The 17761-nt window shown below is 44.9% G+C and overlaps 1 protein-coding gene across 1 annotated transcript in view; it reads left to right on the top strand.

The window, feature by feature from the left end:
- Positions 1-17761, top strand: part of rtn4b (reticulon 4b) — a 66294-nt gene that overhangs the window by 12173 nt on the left and 36360 nt on the right. The window contains exon 4 of the mRNA XM_081350658.1: positions 1756-1963. Within this exon, the coding sequence (XP_081206784.1) occupies positions 1756-1963 (208 nt within the window). The remainder of the gene's footprint in view (positions 1-1755; positions 1964-17761) is intronic.

The following is a 17761-nucleotide window of genomic DNA, read 5'->3' as shown; positions in this document are numbered from 1 at the left end:
AACAATTCTCGAATCATTAATGAAGATACGATTGGTTGTTAAAGTGAAACGAGCCGGTTGTCTGGTGTGAGTTTAACATTTTCTAAATGTAATCAGTTATTTAACCACAGTGTTGAGAAATACAGGGTCTGACTTTATTTCTTATTCGTCGCGTCTCTGATTGCTATATCGTGATGGTGTTTCTACTGTGATTGAGAAGTACTTGTCATGTTAAAGATTTTGGTCATGTCTGCATGAAGGATACAGGAGGATCACTGGAAACACAGTTCAGGAGATACAGCATGTGTGCCATGACACAGTGATTTGAAACATTTAATCGGTAATAGGGATGTAACTATATGAATTTTATATCACGATTATAGTGACCAAAATTATCACGATTATCAATATTATCACGGTTTTGTTAAAATGAGATTAAAATGTTCAAAAAGAACTGATTCGCACACTGAAAACATTTCAACAAGTTTGGAAATCAACAGACAACAAATAAAATTAGCAGCTCTATGCACTTTTTTTTTAAGCATACACATTAAATTATATGACCGTCGTCAATAGCAACGCATTATAACCCAGTGCATATCTCTTCTGTTACCGCGGACGCACTCTCGTTTCATTAAAATGCTATTATAAATGAGTTTAGTGGATAATTCAGCAGCAAATTTTATTATAGTGAAACATTTTTTTAGTTTGGAACAAATAAAAGGTCAAATGTTACACATTGCTCTTTGTGTTGCTGTAAAATACATTGATGGAAGAACAAATAAATGTAATCTACTATAAAAGGAAGACATTTATTTCATGAAACTCAATAAACTCCAGCAAGATAAAGTACTTTTATGAAAAACTAGAGACCTTTTTCTACAAATAAAGTATAATAATGGGAACATTGATCAAGTGAGTTTCCTCGTGTTACTGTCGTAACCGAACGCGACGCGCTGTTTGAATGCTGAGTGGAGAATGACTGAGGAGAGTTTCCATTAACAGGGTTTACCGCGAGTGTTCAAAATGCGATAATCGAACACTGTTTTCGTGATAATTAAATTGTAAAAGGTTAGGGTTACAATACTAACCGTCAGGACATTTTATCGTGGTTTACTGTGAATCGGTAATTGTTCCATCCCTAATCGGTAAACCAAGTAAAATCTAATTCATACAGGTAATCCCTTAAAAAATAGCCAAGCACTCTCCATTGGCCACTTGAGATTGATTGACCCTGTGAATTTTTTCTTTTTAATAAATTTGCTAAGTCATCACAAATCTGTTTTTTGCTTCGTCATGTATAGATTGAGGTGAAAACCCCCCAAAACAATTTAAAGCATAATACTGCATTAAAAAATGTGAAAAAATTAAGGAATCTGAATACTTTCTTAATGCACTGTAAATGAAGACCTGTTTTTGCGTGAATTATCCCTTCAGTTATATAGAATAAAGTGGGTTTTTCCACTGATGTCTGACGGAAGATAAGCTCGCGCTCGTTTCTGTTCGGTGAGTCGTAACAGGTTTGTGAGTGTAACTGCAGAGAAAGACGAGTGTGTGAGTTCAGAAACGCGCTTATCATGAGCTTGGGTTGGCGTCACGTCTTCCCGTAGTTGAGTAATAAACAGATGTTGATGCAGATGAAGGAAACATGCTGGTTTAGTGAGAGCTTGTGCATGTGGATCCTAAACACGTCTTGAACCCCATCCTTCATGCTCATCCCTGCTGCTGTCCTAGCCTGAGCTCACGTGTGTGTGTGTGTGTGTGTGTGTGTTTCAGTGCTGCAGCTGCTGCGCTGGCGCGACGTGAGGTCGAGCGCGCTGGTCTTCGGCTCAAGCCTCTTCATCCTCCTCTCCCTCACCTGCTACAGCATCATCAGCATTCTCTCCTACTCCGCTCTCGCTCTGCTCTCCGGCACCGTCTCCTTCAGGGTATACAGGGGAGTCCTGCAGGCCATCCAGAAGTCTGATGAAGGACACCCCTTCAGGTGAGATCTGTGTGTGTGTGATGACCTCTTGACCTTTCATCAGCTGCTTTAAGTTTGAACAAGATGCCTGTAGTAAATATAATCTCACATTACATTTACCTTTATTCGTTTAGCAGACACTTTAATCCAAAGCGACTTACAGTTGAGGAACACAGCGAGCGATTCATCTTAAAGAGGCAATAAACATGAGAAGTAATACAGAGTGTCAGATATCATTCAGAGCAGTACAAGTTTTGGGACGTCTGCCTTTACACAGCGGCGGTTTCTTCATTAGGGCGATCGGGCGACGCACCACTAAAGTGTGAAAGGGACTTTTTCTATCACTATCTCATTCAACCACAGAGTTACGCTAGCAGTCACTCACTGTTGTTCTGCCTCTGGATATAGTCCAATCAGCGCCGAGTCACGTTCTGTGGAGTACCGCCTCTTTTTGGGCGATTTCACTCTGGCTGAGAATCGCCCAGAGTCTTCCCATGGACTTACATTCAAAGATTTTTTTTTTTCGAACTGCAAGCACTGCAAAGCATTCTCTATGGGTTCCGGGAGGGCTCGCACTAACGTGCTTTCGTCATCATACGTAACCTTAACTTGTGCAGCGATTGGTGGAAACAAATGTACCTCTAATAGTATTTAGCCATAAGCTGAAGTGACATCCAATAATTTCCTCAGTGCATAACTTACATTTCACGGACATATTCTCCATCTGTAAATGAAAGTCCAGTTTGCTGTCATGAGTGGGCGAGCTTTCTGCAAGCTATACTTCCGTGAACGAGCGCCCCCGCGTGCATGCGCGCCGAACAGACGGAGCACAATGAATAGGAGCGCAATTATTCTGACTAAAATATACATTAGCACTAAATTATAAATATATTTAGCTAAAACATTTGTTGTTGAATATTTGTTGTTGTTGGTGAACATAAATGTGCTAGAGAATTTCAAACCTACATGTGTATTTTTATGATATTAGCTTTTTTTTTTCTTTTTTTTTTTGGTTTAGTAAATTTAACTACTTCTTTAAAAAGCATTATTTTGTTTTTAGATTGTAATGTTGCAATGTTAGAATGTAATGTGATTTGACCCCTTTATGGATAGACTGCAGATAGACAGCAACACTATGTTTGTTTTTATAACCTTCAATGTGAACGTTGTTTGTAGGACAATATCGATCAGGATATTATTATTTTTTAAAAAATTAAATACAGGTTTTTTTTTATTCAAATAGAAAAATAATAATTACATACTCAGATTATACCATACATCGCCATTTAGCCCCAAAATTCAGATTTATTTGGCAATTGGCTACCCTACCTGCTGAAGTTTTAGCTAAACTTTAGGCTAATGATAGCTACATTATTATCACTGTTAAATTGTTATTTAACAATAAGCCTACATTCAGTCCTGAATTAAAAATTCAGTTTGTTGTGCCCCCCCAAAATTTTTTAGCACCAGCCGCCACTGCCTTTACATGCACAAGAACTTTAATGACATCCCATTCCTGATCCATAGGGTTTAAAGGGGTCATATAATGTAATTTTTGTACAAGCTAATATGATTCTTTAGGGTCTAAATTAAAAGTTTGTAATATACTTTAATTAAAAATTCTCATTAGTATTGTAAGAAAACACTAATTTTACCTGGTCAAAAACAGCTCTGTTGTCAGCACGCCGTTTCAGTGCATGTGTCTTTAAATGATAATGAGCTTTGCTCACCCCACCCCCCTGTTCTGTGCGCACATGGGATTATGAATTATATTGAGAACGTCATACATAGAAAACATGCCGTAATGTACCCTGAGTGTAAAAATAGCCGCATTCATCATGAAGCGTGCAGCAAGCGATTTGCAAAGATTAATATAAAGATTAATATAAAGGTTAATAAAACGTTACACTCACTTCAGTTCTTCTGGAGGTGCAACAGGAACACGAATAGTTTTAGCTTTATACTGACCCTTGTTTGTAAAGCAGCCTGGTGAAATGATTCGCGCAAACATGAAAGCATTGACGTTGATCGTGGGGAATATTCCCTTCGAAAACAAACTCAGCCACTGCGTCTTCAGCGGTTCAGATTTAGGAACATCAAAATGATGCTGTGTTCCTTATTACACCCAAGAACACCGCAATTGCTTAGACGCCATTCTACTCAGTGCTCCAGCTATTAGCAATGAACGCTTGGCGCGGGCTATGATTGACAGCTCACTCACGAGGGTGCGAGGGCGTGTCTGTGTTGAAACGCTGCTGTCAATCAACCATTGTGGGAGGGGCGTCGATTTTGTGACGTCACAAAATCGAACAGCTTGATTCAGGAGAGGGGGAAGCATATAAGAAGATTTAAAAAAAAACACAGGATGGATTTTTATCATTCTATGATGGTTGTGTACAGGTACTGCCAACACACATTTCAGTACAATCAACTTGTAAAAGTGCATGTACCATTATATGACCCCTTTAATAAGGAGTTGCTCCAACCTTTGCAGCTATAACAGCTTCAACTCTTCTGGGAAGGCTTTCCACAAGGTTTAGGAGTACGTTTATGGGAATGTTTGACCATTCTTCTAGAAGCGCATTAGTGAGGTCAGGCACTGATGTTGGACGAGAAGCTCTGTCTCACTCTAGTTCGTCCCAAAGCTGTTCTATAGGGTTGAGCTCAGGACTCTGTGCAGGCCAGTCCAGTTCCTCCACACCAAACTCCTCATCCATGTGTTTATGGTCCTGCTTTGTGCACTGGAGCGCAGTCATGCTGGACTCTGGACTCCTCCACAAAGTTGGGAACATGAAATTCTCCAAAAGCCTTGGTATGCTGAAGCATTAAGAGTTCCTTTCACTGGAACTAAGGGACCAACCCCTGAAAAACAACCCCACACCATAATCGCATCCCACGCTTTACTCCACCGCATCCAACATTTACGCCACCGCATCCCACGCTTTACTCCACTGCACCCCACGCTTTACTCCACCGCATCCCACATTTACTCCACCGCATCCCACATTTACGCCACCGCATCCCACATTTACGCCACCGCATCCCACATTTACGCCACTGCATCCCACGCTTTACTCCACCGCATCCAACATTTACTCCACCGCATCCCACATTTACGCCACTGCATCCCACGCTTTACTCCACCGCATCCAACATTTACTCCACCGCATCCCACGCTTTACTCCACCGCATCCAACATTTACGCCACCGCATCCCACGCTTTACTCCACTGCACCCCACGCTTTACTCCACCGCATCCCACATTTACTCCACCGCATCCCACATTTACTCCACCGCATCCCACATTTACGCCACCGCATCCCACATTTACGCCACTGCATCCCACGCTTTACTCCACCGCATCCAACATTTACTCCACCGCATCCCACGCTTTACTCCACCGCATCCCACATTTACTCCACCGCATCCCACATTTACGCCACCGCATCCCACATTTACGCCACCGCATCCCACATTTACGCCACTGCATCCCACGCTTTACTCCACCGCATCCAACATTTACTCCACCGCATCCCACATTTACGCCACTGCATCCCACGCTTTACTCCACCGCATCCAACATTTACTCCACCGCATCCCACGCTTTACTCCACCGCATCCAACATTTACGCCACCGCATCCCACGCTTTACTCCACTGCACCCCACGCTTTACTCCACCGCATCCCACATTTACTCCACCGCATCCCACATTTACTCCACCGCATCCCACATTTACGCCACCGCATCCCACATTTACGCCACTGCATCCCACGCTTTACTCCACCGCATCCAACATTTACTCCACCGCATCCCACGCTTTACTCCACCGCATCCCACGCTTTACTCCACCGCATCCAACATTTACTCCACCGCATCCCACATTTACGCCACTGCATCCCACGCTTTACTCCACTGCATCCCACATTTACTCCACCGCATCCCACATTTACGCCACTGCATCCCACGCTTTACTCCACCGCATCCCACATTTACTCCACCGCATCCCACATTTACTCCACCGCATCCCACATTTACGCCACCGCATCCCACATTTACGCCACTGCACCCCACGCTTTACTCCACCGCATCCCACGCTTACTCCACCGCATCCCACGCTTTACTCCACCGCATCCCACGCTTTACTCCACCGCATCCAACATTTACTCCACCGCATCCCACATTTACGCCACTGCATCCCACGCTTTACTCCACTGCACCCCACGCTTTACTCCACTGCATCCCACGCTTTACTCCACCGCATCCCACATTTACTCCACCGCATCCCACATTTACTCCACCGCATCCCACATTTACGCCACTGCATCCCACGCTTTACTCCACTGCACCTCACGCTTTACTCCACCGCATCCCACATTTACTCCACCGCATCCCACATTTACTCCACCGCATCCAACATTTACGCCACCGCATCCCACGCTTTACTCCACTGCACCCCACGCTTTACTCCACCGCATCCCACATTTACTCCACCGCATCCCACATTTACTCCACCGCATCCCACATTTACGCCACTGCATCCCACGCTTTACTCCACTGCATCCCACGCTTTACTCCACTGCATCCCACATTTACGCCACTGCATCGCACGCTTTACTCCACTGCATCCCACGCTTTACTCCACCGCATCCCACATTTACGCCACTGCATCCCACGCTTTACTCCACTGCATCCCACATTTACGCCACCGCATCCCACATTTACACCACCGCATCCCACATTTACGCCACTGCACGCCACGCCACATTTACGCCACATTTACTCCACCGCATCCCACATTTACGCCACATTTACGCCACCGCATCCCACATTTACGCCACCGCATCCCACGCTTTACTCCACTGCATCCCACATTTACGCAACCGCATCCCACATTTACGCCACTGCATCCCACGCTTTACTCCACCGCATCCAACATTTACTCCACTGCATCCCACGCTTTACTCCACCGCATCCCACGCTTTACTCCACCGCATCCAACATTTACGCCACCGCATCCCACGCTTTACTCCACCGCATCCCACGCTTTACTCCACCGCATCCAACATTTACTCCACTGCATCCCACGCTTTACTCCACCGCATCCCACGCTTTACTCCACCGCATCCAACATTTACGCCACCGCATCCCACGCTTTACTCCACCGCATCCAACATTTACTCCACTGCATCCCACGCTTTACTCCACCGGATCCCACATTTACGCCACCGCATCCCACATTTACTCCACCGCATCCCACATTTACTCCACCGCATCCAACATTTACTCCACCGCATCCCACATTTACGCCACCGCATCCCACATTTACGCCACCGCATCTAACATTTACGCCACCGCATCCCACGCTTTACTCCACCGCATCCAACATTTACTCCACCGCATCCCACGCTTTACTCCACCGCATCCCACATTTACGCCACCGCATCCCACATTTACTCCACCGCATCCCACATTTACGCCACCGCATCCCACATTTACGCCACCGCATCCCACATTTACTCCACCGCATCCCACGCTTTACTCCACCGCATCCAACATTTACGCCACCGCATCCCACGCTTTACTCCACCGCATCCAACATTTACGCCACCGTATCCCACGCTTTACTCCACCGCATCCCACATTTACGCCACCGCATCCCACGCTTTACTCCACCGCATCCAACATTTACGCCACCGCATCCCACGCTTTACTCCACCGCATTCAACATTTACGCCACCGCATCCCACGCTTTACTCCACCGCATCCAACATTTACGCCACCGCATCCCACGCTTTACTCCACCGCATCCCACATTTACGCCACCGCATCCCACGCTTTACTCCACCGCATCCAACATTTACTCCACCGCATCCCACGCTTTACTCCACCGCATCCAACATTTACGCCACCGCACCCCACGCTTTACTCCACCGCATCCCACATTTACGCCACCGCATCCCACGCTTTACTCCACTGCATCCCACGCTTTACTCCACCGCATCTAGCATTTACGCCACCGCATCCAACATTTACGCCACCGCATCCCACGCTTTACTCCACTGCATCCCACATTTACGCCACTGCATCCCACGCTTTACTCCACTGCATCCCACGCTTTACTCCACCGCATCCCACATTTACGCCACCGCATCCCACATTTACACCACTGCATCCCACGCTTTACTCCACTGCATCCCACGCTTTACTCCACTGCATCCCACATTTACACCACCGCATCCCACGCTTTACTCCACTGCATCCCACATTTACGGCACCGCATCCCACGCTTTACTCCACCGCATCCAACATTTACGCCACCGCATCCCACGCTTTACTCCACCGCACCCCACGCTTTACTCCACCGCATCCAACATTTACGCCACCGCATCCCACGCTTTACTCCACCGCACCCCACGCTTTACTCCACCGCATCCCACATTTACGCCACCGCATCCCACATTTACGCCACTGCATCCCACGCTTTACTCCACTGCATCCCACGCTTTACTCCACCGCATCCAACATTTACGCCACCGCATCCCACGCTTTACTCCACCGCATCCCACGCTTTACTCCACTGCATCCCATGCTTTACTCCACCGCATCCCACGCTTTACTCCACCGCATCCCACATTTACGCCACCGCATCCCACATTTACGCCACCGCATCCCACATTTACGCCACCGCATCCCACGCTTTATGCCACCGCATCCCACATTTACGCCACTGCATCCCACGCTTTACTCCACCGCATCCCATGCTTTACTCCACCACATCCAACATTTACGCCACCGCATCCCACGCTTTACTCCACTGCATCCCACGCTTTACTCCACTGCATCCCACGCTTTACTCCACCGCATCCAACATTTACGCCACCGCATCCCACGCTTTACTCCACTGCATCCCACTTTTACGCCACCGCATCCCACATTTACGCCACCGCATCCCACGCTTTACTCCACTGCATCCAACATTTACGCCACCGCATCCCACGCTTTACTCCACCGCATCCAACATTTACGCTACCGCATCCCACGCTTTACTCCACTGCATCCCACATTTACGCCACCGCATCCCACGCTTTACTCCACCGCATCCAACATTTACGCCACCGCATCCCACGCTTTACTCCACTGCACCCCACGCTTTACTCCACCGCATCCCACATTTACGCCACCGCATCCCACATTTACGCCACTGCATCCCACGCTTTACTCCACCGCATCCCACGCTTTACTCCACCGCATCCCACATTTACGCCACCGCATCCCACATTTACGCCACTGCATCCCATGCTTTACTCCACTGCATCCCACGCTTTACTCCACTGCATCCCACGCTTTACTCCACCGCACCCCACGCTTTACTCCACCGCATCCCACATTTACGCCACCGCATCCCACGCTTTACTCCACCGCATCCAACATTTACGCTACCGCATCCCACGCTTTACTCCACTGCATCCCACATTTACTCCACTGCATCCCATGCTTTACTCCACTGCATCCCACGCTTTACTCCACTGCATCCCACGCTTTACTCCACTGCACCCCACGCTTTACTCCACCGCATCCCACATTTACGCCACCGCATCCCACGCTTTACTCCACCGCATCCAACATTTACGCCACCGCATCCCACGCTTTACTCCACCGCATCCAACATTTACGCTACCGCATCCCACGCTTTACTCCACTGCATCCCACATTTACGCCACCGCATCCCACGCTTTACTCCACCGCATCCAACATTTACGCCACCGCATCCCACGCTTTACTCCACTGCACCCCACGCTTTACTCCACCGCATCCCACATTTACGCCACCGCATCCCACATTTACGCCACTGCATCCCACGCTTTACTCCACCGCATCCCACGCTTTACTCCACCGCATCCCACATTTACGCCACCGCATCCCACATTTACGCCACTGCATCCCATGCTTTACTCCACTGCATCCCACGCTTTACTCCACTGCATCCCACGCTTTACTCCACTGCACCCCACGCTTTACTCCACTGCATCCCACGCTTTACTCCACCGCATCCCACATTTACGCCACCGCATCCCACATTTACGCCACTGCATCCCATGCTTTACTCCACTGCATTCCACGCTTTACTCCACTGCATCCCACGCTTTACTCCACTGCACCCCACGCTTTACTCCACTGCACCCCACGCTTTACTCCACCGCATCCCACATTTACGCCACCGCATCCCACATTTACGCCACTGCATCCCACGCTTTACTCCACTGCATCCCACGCTTTACTCCACTGCATCCCACGCTTTACTCCACTGCACCCCACGCTTTACTCCATTGCATCCCACGCTTTACACCACTGCACGTAGTGATGTAAGGCTTGGATGCAGCTGCTCGGCCATGAAAACCCATTGCATGAAGCTCTACACATTACTCTTAAGCTAATCTGAAGGCCACAGAAGTTTGGAGGTCTGTAGCTGTTGACTCTGCAGAGAGGTAGAGACTTCTGCGCACAGTGAGCCTCAGCATGCGCTGACCCGCTCTGGGATTTTACGTGGCCCAACACTTCGTGGCTGTTGTTCCCAATTGCTTTCACTTTGTTATAATACCACTGACAGTTACCGTGGAACATTTAGTAGTGAGGAAATTTCGCGAATGGACTTATTGCACAGATGTCAACCGATCATGGTACCGCGCTTGAGTTCACTGAGCTCCTGAGAGCGACCCATTCTTTCACAGATGTGTGTAGAAGCGTCTGCATGCCTAGTGCTTGATTTATGTGGTCATGGAAGTGATTAAGGGTCAATGACGTGACGCCCCCCTTTTCTGTCCGGGTTAATTTTATTTTGCAGAAAAAAATAAAAAATACATAAAAATTTCTCATCTACTTGTTATACCTTCTTCACCTACTAAACCACTCTAACTTCTCCAAATTTTTAAGTTTTTCATCATTTTTCTGCTATCCGAAGTGCCAAAACATCATATGGGGCGACCGTCCAGCCTTGACTTTTGTTAGGACAACTGGTTTAAAAACAGTTTAAATCAACTTAAATAGATCCCTTTTCCTAGTTGGCATAATTTCAAACATGTTTTACATCCATTGACAAAACTATGAAGCATTTGCACATATATTTCTATCATGATATACAAACGAATGTTGTCCGAATTAAGTTGATTCTATCCATATCATCCGGGGCGACCATCAACAAACCACAATTTTGGGACCTTTATTTTGAAAAACATCTCAAGGATGGGATATTGCATCAGCCAGACACAAGTGAAGACCCCCTGGAAACAACTGTAAGGTAAATCAGTCTCTCTCATATAGTAAGAAAAAGCTGTTTTTTAACTGCTGTAATGTCGTAGTCACTTTTGGTCATCATGTGGGGCGACCACCCCAAAACTGTGAATTATAATTTTTTTCCCACAAATCTATATTTTGATGATAAATTTGATAGTGCTTTGTCACTAGAAGAAGCTAGTTTGGTTTCTGAGGCTAACTGTTAGCCTGTTATACTTGAGTGAACTTGAAAACATCATATGGGGTGACCGAGTATCATGTGGGGCGACCACTGCTGAGTGTTTTAAATGATAGATATATGTCCTATATTTGTAGTTTTAATTTTGTAAATTTGTAGAGTTAATTGTTTAAGCATAATTATTTGTATATTTTATCTTTTTTTTTAAATTCATTCCTTTTATAGGGATAAACATTTATTTTTTGTTGTAGTACAATCCTACAGGAAAAATGTAAAAAATAAATAAATAAATAAATAAAAAACTACACAATGACATTCTATTTATGTGACTATACATGTATTAGTCATTTAAAACAAGTTTTAACCTATTTTACCTATTTCCTAGATGGCACGATTAACAAGCAAAGAGAAGACTGCTCGTTATAGACAGAAAGTCAACTCCGACCCTGCAGCAAGAGCAGAGTATCTTGCAAGGAAAAGAGAGAGGTAAAGAAAAAAGAGCTTCTGTAGCAGTGAGCTAGAGTCACTAGAGCTACAGAAAGTAGGAGACCAGGGTAGATCAAATAAACAGTTTAGACTGTATGCTACAATGAGCTATTAAACATTGGTCACCGGAACAGCTGTTCTCTAAAGAGAGTAGGTTCAGGATAAGGAGGAAAGAGCACAGGTGTAGAATGTTTATCTTGTTGTTGATGAACAACTCTGTACACTATTGTTTCAGCTACCAAAAAAGAAAGCATGAGGGGAAGAATCCAAATGTGAAGTCAGATGAGTTATCAGAGAGGGAGAGGAATAATCTGAGAAACAAGTGGAAGGCTGCATCCAGAGGATACAGGGAGAGAAGAAAGATGGAGAAGGCAATGTTGGACCTGACACCTCAATCCATAGAGAACACTCTGCCAGATCCAGCAGGTGTAGAAGGAGTGGAGGGGCAGCAAGAGAGTCCAGGGGGGTGTGTGGTGGTGGATGCTCCACCTCAAAATGAGGATTTCCATCCACAGATGTCCTCCACACCAGAGAGAAAAGATAGAGAAAAGAAAGCTGAGAAACGTTGTAAACGACTGCAGGCTGAGAAGCATGAATTAAGAAAGCTAAACATAAATCTGAGGAAACAACTTGCAAAGATGAGAAAAGAAAAGGAAAGGGCCAGAAAAGGTGAGACGAGGGCAAAAGAACGGTTAAGCCACAGTGAGAGGCTCAAGCCAAAAGGGGGGAAGAAACTGGCAAAAGAGAGAAAGCTGGCTGTTGTTAGTTTTCTGACTAGAGATGAGAATAGTCGACTTTTACCAGGGAAAAAAGATACCATCACAAAAAAACAAAATAAAAGAACAGCGAAGAATTCTCACAAAGCCACTCACAGAGCTCCATGGGCTGTACAATAGTGAAATGAAGAAGAGCCTCCACCTATCTTACAGGCAGTTTGCTAGAAGACGCCCCTTCTATGTCACTGAGCCAAAAGCCAAGGATCGGGACACATGTGCATGCATGGACCATGAAAATGTCCACCTGCTGGCCAACAAGCTCTACAGCAGAGGGCTGTTGAAAACAAAAAGCATTTCTGAGCTGCTGGTTATGATAGTGTGTGATCCAAAAAATAAGGACTGTATGGACCGTGTTTGTGCCAAGTGCTGCTTTGAGGAGGTAGAATTCCCTGAGACAGAGAGCAGCTCAGAAGTCACCTGGGAGCAGTGGAAGAGGGTAACTTCCACAAATGGAGAGAGAATGTTTGGCAACATGGTGAAACAGATCTATAGTGGAACCATCAAGGACTTGATGGAGCTTTTCTCTCAGAAGTTAGAGTCCTTGGCGATACATCAGTTTAACTGGCTGCACCAGGCAGAGCAGTTCCGCTACCTTAACCCTCTGGAGTCTGAGCGGTTTTCTGGGCCCTTGAGATGTTCTGACATGCTCTTACATTTGTGCTTTTTTCAGTTGCTTATAAACATATTAATGGCAAAGGTGTAAATTCACTCTATAAAGCACAAACAGGGCTACCATAATATGTGAGCCACGTGTATGTACATGTTTTAATTTTTGAGAGAATAATGTTTATGCGTGGATATTGAAAAAACTAAAAACTAAAATTTCTGAAATAAGGCCACAAAACACATAGTAAATATGTGTCAATAAGACTTTTGACCAATGGATGTCGTCGCCTATAGTTTTTTCTTCAAAATTATGTGAAAATAGTCTTGCTTTATCGTTCAAATAAAACCATACATTGATTTAAATTGATGTAAAACAGGTTTTGCTTGGAAAGCCAATATGCGAGGGGGCGTGAACGAGGAGTGGTTTTCACCTGAATTACCACCCACTCTGCATAATGATGAGCCATTCACACAGGTGTGACACTGGCTGAGCCACAATGCTTGGACAAAAGATATTTAGAAGAAGACTTATATTGACCATTTAAGATTTTGCTTACATCTATCTTGTACATATGTTGTGCTATTTTATTAAAAAGGTTACAATTACAACAATAATTACAATTTCAACAATATTTCAAGTGTACTCTTTCTTTGTAAAAAAAGAGAAAGTTTATAGGCCTACATTTTATCTATGTATTCATTACTTTGAATATAGCCAACATTGGAACAGCTAACATCTTAGTTGATGACTTTATTTTTGACAAAAATATTAGGCTATTTTATATATAGAAATTGCTAAACAAAAGCTTATTTGACGAGGCAGTATATTCTACAGTAAAAACTGTACCCAAATCTACTAAACAAAATGTTGTCTTTCATATTTCACCTGACTGTAAAGTTGTTTTCATGAAATATTAGGGCATATAAATGTTAATTTGCAGTTTACGTTGCTTATACAAATAGCCAACATTTTATTTCAACATATTTCAGTCGATTTTTACTCATCTCAGTATAGCAATACAGTTTGTTCCAAAAAAGAGATTCTTTACTCAGCTTCTTAAGTTCTTGAAACATTTAATGTGTGTTGCAATAAAAATTATATAATTTTAAATGTTAATGTCCTTCTGATTTGTTATATTTAAATGTTGAAATGTTATTTGAATAAAAAGAGTTAAATTTTCTTTCGTCTTGAACTCTTTTGTGTACATTTTAACTGAAATTCTTATACCTGTGGTTTTCTTATCATTTGGGGCGACCATATGTCATGTGGGGTAACCAACAAATGAATGAATAAATGAATAAATTCATAACCAAATATCCATCAGTTTAGCCTCAAATATTAATCAGTGGTATGCTATTGTTGAATGTGTAATATCTGTATAAATGCTAATTCAGTTTTTTTGCTTTTAAAGTAAAAATCAGTATTGTAACTGGATTATGAGGGAGACTCTGATATTATAGAATAAACTTGTGAAATAATGGTTTTCATAAAATGAAAGGGCACAAAAGTTTATCTTTCTTCATCAGTTTATCTACTTACTGATATGAGTTCAACTAGTCTTAATGGTACATAAAAATGTGAATTTTGAGATATATTACGGTCGCCCCAGATGACTTTTTTAAGGCTATGAATTATTAACTTAAGTGTAAAAACACTAAAATGTCCATTTTTTTACTTTTCTTTATAAAGGCATGTGTACACTACATTCCAAATGTTTAGAAAATGGCCAAACATATCCATATTTTTGGTATTTTAAAATTGGCCTATTAAAAAGTCTTATCCGTCAATGACCCACAAACACCTGAATTCAATGATTTGGAGTGGTGTCCCAATACTTTTGGCAATAGTGTAGATCATTCCACCAGCAAGGAACAGTGAAGGAGAAGGTTCTGGAAAATGATTAAGTACTTACTTCCCAGATCAACAGTTCTGATGATCATTTGTTGATATGTGATGGTGTGATTGTGTTCATGGAGGAGCTCATCTCATATCCACATCAGTGCTGAGAGAGGGTTCGTCCCATCTGAGATCTTTTATCCAATATACTCCAAACAAAATCGACGAACGAATTGACATTTCTCCTCACAAGTCCATTGCGATCAGACGTCCTCGAGTAAAAACATGAACACACTGGAGAGACGCTTTATAGTAGAAACTGAAGTTGTACTCCTGATGAAACAAGACACTGACACTGTTTTTCATGTTTAATACGGTAAAGCTGCTTGATTTTAAGCAATCTATTGTATAAAGTGTTTTATTTACATGACCTTACTAGATCTCAGCAGCGTGGACGGCGTCCAATGTTCGATAACAGTATATCGCTGCTTACGTATTTCAATCTTCGTTTTACCCCTTAACAAAGAAGGAAAAGGATCTTCTCCTGAAGTATATCAGGGCCTTCACAGGCACATACTTTGATCAGTACTGAGTTTGGACCCATACTCAATGGTCTTCCCTCATGTGTGCAGAGTTTGGACCCATAGTCACTGGTCTTCCCTCATGTGTGCAGCATTTGAGCCCATACTCACTGGTCTTCCCTCATGTGTGCAGAGTTTGAGCCCATAGTCACTGGTCTTCCCTCATGTGTGCAGAGTTTGAGGCCATACTCACTGGTCTTCCCTCATGTGTGCAGAGTTTGAGGCCATACTCACTGGTCTTTCCCTCATGTTTGCAGAGTTTGAGGCCATGCTCACTGGTCTTTCCCTCATGTGTGCAGAGTTTGGACCCATACTCACTGGTCTTCCCTCATGTGTGCAGAGTTTGGACCCATAGTCACTGGTCTTCCCTCATGTGTGCAGCGTTTGAGCCCATACTCACTGGTCTTTCCTCATGTGTGCAGAGTTTGGACCCATAGTCACTGGTCTTCCCTCATGTGTGCAGAGTTTGAGGCCATACTCACTGGTCTTTCCCTCATGTGTGCAGAGTTTGAGGCCATACTCACTGGTCTTTCCTCATGCGTGCAGAGTTTGGACCCATAGTCACTGGTCTTCCCTCATGTTTGCAGAGTTTGAGGCCATACTCACTGGTCTTCCCTCATGTGTACAGAGTTTCAGCCCATACTCACTGGTCTTCCCTCATGTGTGCAGAGTTTGAGCCCATATTCACTGGTCTTTCCCTCATGTGTGCAGAATTTGGACCCATACGCACTGGTCTTTCCGTCATGTGTGCAGAGTTTGAGCCCATATTCACTGGTCCTTCCCTCATGTGTGCAGAGTTTGGACCCATACTCACTGGTCTTCCCTCATGTGTGCAGAGTTTGAGCCCATACTCACTGGTCTTCCTTCATGTTTGCAGAGTTTGAGCCCATACTCACTGGTCTTCCCTCATGTGTGCAGAGTTTGAGGCCATACTCACTGGTCTTCCCTCATGTGTGCAGAGTTTGAGCCCATACTCACTGGTCTTCTTTCATGTTTGCAGAGTTTGCACACATGAGGGAAGACCAGTGAGTATGGGCTCAAACTCTGCAAACATGAAAGAAGACCAGTGAGTATGGGCTCAAACTCTGCACACATGAGGGAAGACCAGTGAGTATGGGCTCAGAGTTTGAGGCCATACTCACTGGTCTTCCCTCATGTGTGCAGAGTTTGGACCCATACTCACTGGTCTTTCCCTCATGTGTGCAGAGTTTGAGGCCATACTCACTGGTCTTTCCCTCATGTGTGCAGAGTTTGAGCCCATACTCACTGGTCTTCCCTCATGTGTACAGAGTTTGAGCCCATACTCACTGGTCTTCCCTCATGTGTGCAGAGTTTGAGCCCATATTCACTGGTCTTTCCCTCATGTGTGCAGAGTTTGGACCCATATGCACTGGTCTTTCCCTCATGTGTGCAGAGTTTGGACCCATACTCAATGGTCTTTCCCTCGTGTGCAGAGTTTGAGGCCATGCTCACTGGTCTTCCCTCATGTGTGCAGAGTTTGAGGCCATGCTCACTGGTCTTCCCTCATGTGTGCAGAGTTTGAGCCCATACTCACTGGTCTTCCCTCATGTGTACAGAGTTTGAGCCCATACTCACTGGTCTTCCCTCATGTGTGCAGAGTTTGAGCCCATATTCACTGGTCTTTCCCTCATGTGTGCAGAGTTTGGACCCATATGCACTGGTCTTTCCCTCATGTGTGCAGAGTTTGGACCCATACTCAATGGTCTTTCCCTCATGTGTGCAGAGTTTGAGGCCATGCTCACTGGTCTTCCCTCATGTGTGCAGAGTTTGAGGCCATGCTCACTGGTCTTCCCTCATGTGTGCAGAGTTTGAGGCCATGCTCACTGGTCTTCCCTCATGTGTGCAGAGTTTGAGGCCATGCTCACTGATCTTCCCTCATGTGTGCAGAGTTTGAGCCCATATTCACTGGTCTTTCCCTCATGTGTGCAGAGTTTGGACCCATATGCACTGGTCTTTCCCTCATGTGTGCAGAGTTTGGACCCATACTCAATGGTCTTTCCCTCATGTGTGCAGAGTTTGAGGCCATGCTCACTGGTCTTCCC

This window comes from Scardinius erythrophthalmus, assembly GCF_964197995.2.
Source record: "Scardinius erythrophthalmus genome assembly, chromosome: 21".
Classification (NCBI taxonomy): domain Eukaryota; kingdom Metazoa; phylum Chordata; class Actinopteri; order Cypriniformes; family Leuciscidae; genus Scardinius; species Scardinius erythrophthalmus.
This window is presented reverse-complemented; position numbering and strand designations above follow the sequence as displayed.